The sequence below is a fragment of the Chenopodium quinoa genome, unplaced genomic scaffold (genome assembly GCF_001683475.1).
Source record: "Chenopodium quinoa cultivar QQ74 unplaced genomic scaffold, ASM168347v1, whole genome shotgun sequence".
In the NCBI taxonomy this organism is placed as follows: Eukaryota; Viridiplantae; Streptophyta; class Magnoliopsida; order Caryophyllales; family Amaranthaceae; genus Chenopodium; species Chenopodium quinoa.
This window is the reverse complement of record NW_018744501.1, coordinates 2320793-2328955: the sequence shown is the minus strand read 5'-3', so window position 1 is coordinate 2328955 and position 8163 is coordinate 2320793. Positions and strand designations below refer to the sequence as shown.

Below are 8163 nucleotides of genomic sequence, written 5' to 3'. Positions count from 1 at the left end.
ATAAAATCACTTTCTATTTTTTCTGGCAATAAAGGCATGCAATAGATAATAATTTCCAAAAATAATCTCATTAGATTTTATGTCCAATATAGGAAACAAATAAGAAAAAGGATATATAATTTCATATTTGCTTTCAAAATTTAATTTCATTAGATTTCTCTTTACTATACAACTTTTTTTTTCTCGTTCCAAAGGAGAGCAATGCAAATGGATTGAGAGATTTGAACATGGTACCTATCAATAATACACATACAAATCCTTATTCTTAAATCTTAAATATTACTTGTAGATGCCATTGGATTTTATTACATAATTATTCGAGCAAAAAGTTATAATACGATCTAATAAAAGCTCAATTGACTTCAACCCAATCTAATTTGATTTCATGAACTCAAACCAGATTTAATGAGTTTAGGAGAAGAAAACACCCCTTTAATTATAAAAAACCAAATTTGAACAACCCACACATATAGGTGTCAAAAACTGATCCAACTCGACCCATAAGTAACCTGATCTCGATTTTAACTTGTATAAGCAAAATGATTAAACATAACTCAATTCTGAACTAGACCCAACTCAACCAGACCCGACTCAACCAATCCTGTTACAATTACCCGAATTGACATTTCTATGACTATACGACGTCTACGCTTTTACCAAAGCTGAGCCATAAAGCTAGTGTCATAAAGGGAAAAGGCAAAAAAAGAAAAGGAATTAAAAAAGGGGGGACCAAAGAGCTTACACACTACGAGCACTCACTCCAATTTTAGTCCGTACTACTACTACTCAACTACTGAATACTGATCTCCTTCAGAAACTGAGAGAAAGAGAAAACACAAACAACTGCTGCAATTTCTCAGAAAACCCGAAAAAAAAAAAAAAAAAAAACCAATAAAAAAAAACCCAAAAAAAAAAAAAAAGAAAAAGAGACAGCATTTCCATTTCCCGCATCTCCTCTTTCTCTCTCCTCTTTTTTTGTGAATGATCACTCTGACAGTAGCCAAACCCCCATTATTTCTCTTAATTCCTCTCTAATTTTATACTATTCTTCTTCAATTTTTGGGGAAAAAAATTGTAGATTATCACGTTTTTTTATTTTCTTCTTTTTGTGTAGAATTATTTGTAAAAACCCAAAAAAAAAATAGACCCAGAATTCTCGATTTTTCAGTAGAAAAAAAGAGGGGAAAAAATGGAGTTGTATGGAAGAAATCAGGGTTCCGAGGTGGATCCGCCAGCTGAATGGGGGGAAACTGGACTCGAAGGTAATACAATGAAACCCCTCATTTTTAATTTTGATTTTGTTTTGGTTTTTTTTTTTTTTGAAATTTTGGATGATTTTATTTCTAGGGTTTTGTAATGTTATTGGTTAATTGAATGATTTGTGGTATTTTGTTGATGGAAATGTAGAGTCTATGTGGAGATTGGGTCTTTCGGGTCGAGAGACGTACCCGGAACGGCCTGGTGTATCTGATTGTGTCTATTACATGCGTACTGGGTTCTGTGGATTCGGTACCCGTTGTCGTTACAATCATCCTCGTGATCGTGCCGCGGTGAGCCCCCTTTGTGTTTTTAATTGTATATTTTGTTGGATTTTGTGTTCAATTTGAGCTGCATTATATGTTATGATTTGGGAAATGGGGTTTAATGAGTAATGTGGTGTTGAAGTATGGGCTGGTTTTGTTGTGATCTTATGAAATTCGAGCTTTTTCAAACGTTTGAATGTATTTGTTGTGGGGTTTTAGAGAGAATGCAGTTCACCACATGATCGGATCAAAAGGGATTGTTAGTGAGATTTTTTCGCTTTAGAGTACCGTAGATTATATTAAATGCGGAAGGATTTTTTGTTTGTGTTGAGAAAGACAATGTCTTTTCGGGGATCAAGGGGTACATAGTAATTTAGATGGTGAAAACTTAAAATGATACGAGGGTAGAAATGGGGTTATTTGAATGTTACGTGGGGATACAGAATAGATAGAAGTAATGATCTTCTCAAGACTTGAACTTGTGACCTTGAAGTTTCAAATGCATCACTAATCATGAGGCCACTTGCAATCAATGTAACCACAATGAAGTCTTTAATTATAATAATAATTTTAAGTGGGTTTATGTGTACACACCCTTTTATATGTGGATTCACCACTGCTAAGAAAGATGTCATTTCATTTGCGGTTTTGTGCACATTTGACCTCCCTTTACCTTGCTATAGATGGAGGCATAATGAAGGTGTGGGAACAATGCACAGCTTGCTTATTGATCTGTTTTCTGAGTTTATTATATGATCAGAAAACTTTGATGTGAAATTAACTTGTGTAAGAGACACAAGTACGTTTAATTCTTTCTTCTAGTGATTTGGGTTCAATATTGTCCAGGCTGTTGCGGCTGCAAGATTAGTTGGAGGAGAGTACCCTGAACGTCCTGGTGAACCTATATGCCAGGTGAGATGTTAGTGTGTTACTTTATATTCAATGTTTTCAGTTACCGAATTTCTTAGTGCTTTATGCAAATAATATATTAGTATTTTTTCCCCTCGTGCAGTATTATCTAAAGACTGGAACTTGTAAATTTGGTACTACTTGCAAGTTTAATCATCCACGAAATGCTGGTGGATCATTGACTAATGCGCCACTAAATATCCATGGTTACCCACTAAGACCGGTTTGTACTTATCCATTCTACTTGCATTTAAAGTGTATTCATGTGTTTATTTCTTCAAGTCTTCTTTTACAATGTTGGAAGTAGCACTTATGATGTGTTTCTTTTCTCGATAGGGTGAGAAAGAATGCTCCTATTATTTGAAAACGGGGCAGTGCAAATTTGGGATAACTTGTAAATTCCATCATCCTCAACCAGCTGGCATGTCAATGCCTGCAGCTGCACCTCCATTTTATCCGACGGTGCAGTCTCCTTCAGTTCCTATACTTGAACCAGCAGCTGGGTCATCCCCCAACTATAGGGTAGCTAGGCCTCCTCTTGTACCTGGTTCTTATGTTCCAGGGTCTTATGGTCCTGTGCTTCTTTCTCCTGGAGTTGTTCCCATGCCAGGCTGGGGTTCTTATTCGGTAAGTCTTTAATACTGTCTAGTAGCATGAGTTACTGGGCAGGAGTTAATAAACTCTTGGCCTCTTGGGTGATCCATTGGCTTAATTGCTGCAGGGGCCTGTAAGTCCCGTTTTATCGCCTGGTGGTCAACCTGCTGCTGGAGGAGGTTCTGTATATGGAGTGACCACACTATCACCTTCTACACCTGGTCTAGCTGGATCTTATGCTCCTCTTCCATCTTCTGCTGGGAAGTCAGTCACAGAACATAAGTTTCCAGAGAGACCAGGTGAACCTGAGTGTCAATACTATTTGAAGACCGGGAGTTGTAAATTTGGTGCCTCTTGTAGATATCATCATCCACCAGACCGGGGTGCGTCTGCTGCAGCCTGTTTTCTTGGGCCTCTGGGTCTGCCCCTACGTCCAGTAAGCTTGATCTTGAGCTGCTTTTATATCTGTTAATTATTTCTGTTTTAGGGACTATCTAGTCCTTTTTAATTTTTATTTTTTTTAATTATTTTTATGTACATTGTTGATTTTGATGCTTAACACCTGATAAATTTAAGGACAAAATATTCATATTGATCTATGACAATAATGTTTAGTTCACAATCAACTATTTGCTATTGCCGCATGATATGATGGTTAAAATATCAAAATACTGAGCATCTTAAATTAAGGATATAGACTTTCTGGTTGCTATATTAAACCTTTTTCCAAGTTTGAGAATGTTAGAATTATTGCTCAGCAATTACTATGCAGCCTATATTGCTTTTGTTTTTTTTTTTTTTCTCCTTCTCTTTTCCTTTTAAAAAATTCAATAAAAATTGTTGTGTACCCAACATATGACTTACTAGAATGTGTCTGGACTTGGATCATTTCATTTTAATTTTAATGAACTCAGTTTTAGCTGGATGTCAAACCCTCTCCTTTTGTTCATTTGATGGTCCATTTATAATTTACGTCCTCCTTAAGTTTATTGTGATCTTGCCATTTTTACAACTGCTTGGCATTAGAAGACGTGTCTTCCACATAATATTCTATTATAAGGGCTTGACAACTGAAGGGCTTGACAACACAATTTTATTTTTTTCCCCATATGAAGTACATTGGTATTGTCAATGAATTTATATCAGTCCTGCATGCAAAAGAAGCTTTACCGGTGTCTCTATTTTTGACGGGACATTCTTTCCTCTACGACAACCACAAACCATAGATAACTATTATCCTTATAGAATTTCTGCTCTTTACTCCAGTCCTGAAACCAATGTATTTTTTTATGTGCCTGAAAACATGTGGGCTAGCCTACCTCACTCGTTCCAAAATTCTCAAATTAGTCTCGTTGTCAAAAACCTCTACTCTAGCATGACACATGCATCAGGTGATATCTCTAATTTATCTATGTCATAAGTGGTCACTTGATGTTTCTTTGATCTTGTAAATCCTTGGCGATTGCAGTAATTATCAACAAGATTCAAGCAACATTATATCCGAACTGTGGCTCTGATGTAGATATCATGCATTTTTAGAGGATTTCTGGACCTTTATCACTGACTTTTGAGGAAATTGTTGAACTTGGATCAAATAATAATAAAATTTTTGCAGAACTAATGTATCATCTGTTCATTTGAAAAATATGTTCAATGGGGGAGTTCCTCTATGAAGTAATATTCCTTGTGAAGTTAACTCCCCAGAATGTGTATCAAAGACGTGTTGGCAATATAGGAAATGCATGATCTAAGATTTTTTATTTTTTATTTTCATTTATACCCTCACAAGAATTTATTTGATATAAGAGTGAATGGATCACCTACTTACCGACGTGAAAGGAGTTCAGATACGGTACTTCATTGAAGTAAAAGTAGCGAAGGAAATTGTCACTCCAATTTTCTTTCATCCTATTGATCAACCTATGTTAAAAAAGTCTCACTTCCAATGTACATTCACTTCCCACATGATTCTTGTTAACGGAAAAAACATGTAAATTTTCTTTCTGAGATGTCTCTGTTATTTGTACAAGTTTTGCTGAACGTTGCCATTATGCCATATAGTTATGTGATTACCCTGTTTGGTATGCATGCTGGGCATTTAAATGATGAGTTACTCCAAAACTTCTATGTTCATTTGTTTTAAGCACCCATGCCAGCCATGTTGCTAGAACTTCATGGATTTCTAGTCAGCGACATGCCAACCCCTAGGCAATTGGTCAGCTAAATGTATCATCTTCCCTTTCCCCAGTCCACATCCAAGTTCCAACCATACACTCGGAGACCTAAAAATGAGAAGGGTAAAAAAAATATTTCTGAAGCTCTATTATTGAAGATAATGCAATTTTTCAAAATGAAGCTGCAAACTTGCACTCTATATGGCTTACTATTTCTGTTGGGACATGTACCATTTATTATATGTTTTTGATTCAATTTGTTTTTCTTTAATATAATACACTTAAAGGATGACTTGTTATCTTTTATTTGAACAGGGTACACAACCTTGCACCTTCTATATGCAAAATGGATACTGCAAATTTGGGCCCACGTGTAAGTTTGATCACCCAGTGGGTATGATGAAATATAGTCCATCAGCTTCATCTCTTGCTGAGACACCAGTTGCACCCTATTTGAGTGGACCTCCATTAGTTACTTTGCCTCTTTCACCGTCATCCACAGAGCTCATTCCAGAACATGCTTTAGGGTCACAGAGGGATTTACAATCAAATAGAACAATGTCATCCGGTAGCTCTTCTGTTGGTTTAACTTCGTCTAACGTCCAACGATCTGGCCAAGGTCCTGCACTGTTAAGCAGTAGCAGAAGCATGGGAGAAGATGATGAAGTTCGTCACTCAAGTTAAAGTACATTCTTGATGCCATTCTCTTTTATTGCTGAGACCTTAAAGCAGCACATACCAAGCCACCCATCCACCACTGTCTCAGTTGTTATATAATATATCAAGTCATCTATCCTAAGTGACTTCTATTGTTGTCAAGTTCAGGTAATGACAGCCCTGTCGAATACCTCCCACTTTAGGACTGAAATATAATCCTTACTGTTGATAATAGCTTTCATATATGCTCAGAACTTCAGAATGCATAATAAATTAATGTAGCAATTAGCTCTGTGGACTCATGTCATCGCTATTTGGTAATAATTCAACGGAAGCGTGCTCTATAGCCCTAGTTGCTATGCTTCCCCGTGAGACACTACTCCTTTTGCCAGACATTGTTAGACATTCTGTAAATTTGATTACTCTTGTGAAGTTATTTTTCCATGCTAGTTGTATTTGAGCTCTAATTTTTTCCAGGGATTTTGTGTATTATTTTGTATAAAACGTCCTGCGTGGATACCCCATGGTAATGCATAATTATTGGAATAGAAAATAATGAAGAAAATCATGTTCGCGAATGAAGATGCATTACTTTGGACACTATACAGGATATAACCGTATCAAATTACATTTGTACATTGCCATTTGCTTATTCCACAGCTCTGTAGCTCTTTTTCTTTTGAACTTTTTTATTTTTATTTTCATTTTTTATTTTTATACTCCCTTATTAATTATTGGGAAAGTTAAATGGAAACTTTGGTTAGAACAAGAAAATTGACGAGAAATTGGAGTATTGAGGAATAAAACAGGTTTCAATATCATGTCTGAATTGAACACAGGTGAAGGAGCAGTAAGCCAGTAACCAACGAAAAAATTGAACAGTTCGGTATGGGCAATTTGGTAAATATTAAAATTCTCACTTTTATACGAAGTGCTGCATATGTGCTGAGATATATTAGGATATTATATGATATTATATGATTTGCATTGATTTGTATAGTTGGCATAATATTGCTATAATCTATATTTGTTTTTTGGTGGAAGATATTGCTATAATCTATCTTATGCCAACTATGGTTACTCCGTAGTTAGTTATACATCTATAATAAAGTAAGAAAAAGTTGAGGAAACCATGCGAAAGAGAATTTAAAGTGTGTTTAAAGTGTGTTTCCCAAATATTTCAAAACCCTGATATCAAGTCCGGAATTCATTAACTTCTACCTCCGTACACTAAACTTATCGTCCGATGATGAAAAACCTTATACTCTCCAATCGTACGATCATCTCTCTACTCTTTGGATTCAACCTCCTTATCATCTTCCTCATCCGTTCAACGACTCGAACTCCGTTATCCTCCAAAACAAGGTGAACTTAGTATTCGATACAAATTAATAGGATCTTGCAATGGCTTGCATTGTATTCAATGGGATGACGGATTTTACTTAGATTACGTGGTATACAATCCATCTATTGGAGTTTACAAGAAAATAGGTTTTGACTTTGTGGATATTGATCTTTCGATCACTGGACTTTTTTTTAGTACATTCTGGATTTGGTTTCGACGATGTTAGTAACGATTACAAAAGATTGTTATGCTAGTATCAACATGTTATAATGGTCCAGCCCGATGTCGTGTCAAATATTTGTTTACAGCTTGATGGCCAATTCCTGGAGAGCTTTGGACATCAGCTTTAACTATAAATGTTTAAAGAATTTCCCGGCTGCAGTGATTGATAAACATCTATTACATTTCCTATTCTATGGGAGGCGTAATTGGTTGCTTCGACATTCGGACTGAACAATGGAGCAAATTCGAGTTGCCTACTTTCATTAGAGATGATAAATTGTGGGAGCTAGGTGTTTTCGATGGTTGCTTGTATTTAATGGTACATGATTCGGTTATGGTAGAATTTCTCGATTTTGATACAAACTATGAAGTTTGGGTGATGAAAGAGTACAAGGTGAAAGAATCATGGAGGAAAATTACAAGCATTTGGAATCAAGAATTGTACCAATGTAAAGGAAATTATGTAGTGATAATATTTCACCTCTTAAATACTCTGACAAATTTAGAGATGACGAGATTTTGTTTTGGAACGAGTACAATTCTACGTTTATATTTTACAATATCGAAATCAATGGTGTGGTTTCTACTGAATCCAGCGCTTATTTTTGTCATGAAACCCTTAGGAAGATTGGGGGTATGTCTATGATAAGAAGATCAAGCAGCTTCCGATTTAATTGGGTCATTATATTTTTAGTATCTTTCATTAGTAATTAGTTTGATTATTACTCGTATTGGTTTT

At 35.7% G+C, this 8163-nt stretch overlaps 1 protein-coding gene across 1 annotated transcript; it reads left to right on the top strand.

Annotated features, from left to right (window-relative positions):
• The first annotated feature begins 648 nt into the window (after window positions 1-648).
• Window positions 649-6435, top strand: LOC110697862 (zinc finger CCCH domain-containing protein 32-like). Its single transcript, XM_021875272.1, has 7 exons — window positions 649-1262; window positions 1408-1550; window positions 2370-2435; window positions 2536-2655; window positions 2769-3059; window positions 3154-3462; window positions 5516-6435. The coding sequence occupies exons 1-7, from the start codon at window positions 1190-1192 to the stop codon at window positions 5882-5884; spliced, it is 1371 nt and encodes a 456-aa protein (XP_021730964.1). The 5' UTR covers window positions 649-1189; the 3' UTR covers window positions 5885-6435.
• The last annotated feature ends 1728 nt before the right edge of the window (window positions 6436-8163 follow it).

Coding starts and splice junctions, on each gene's coding strand:
- LOC110697862 (XM_021875272.1), top strand. CDS start 1,190: ATGGAGTTGTATGGAAGAAATCAGGGTTCCGAGGTGGATCCGCCAGCT. Junction 1,263..1,407: donor GGGGGAAACTGGACTCGAAG/GTAATACAATGA, acceptor ATGGAAATGTAG/AGTCTATGTGGAGATTGGGT. Junction 1,551..2,369: donor ATCCTCGTGATCGTGCCGCG/GTGAGCCCCCTT, acceptor AATATTGTCCAG/GCTGTTGCGGCTGCAAGATT.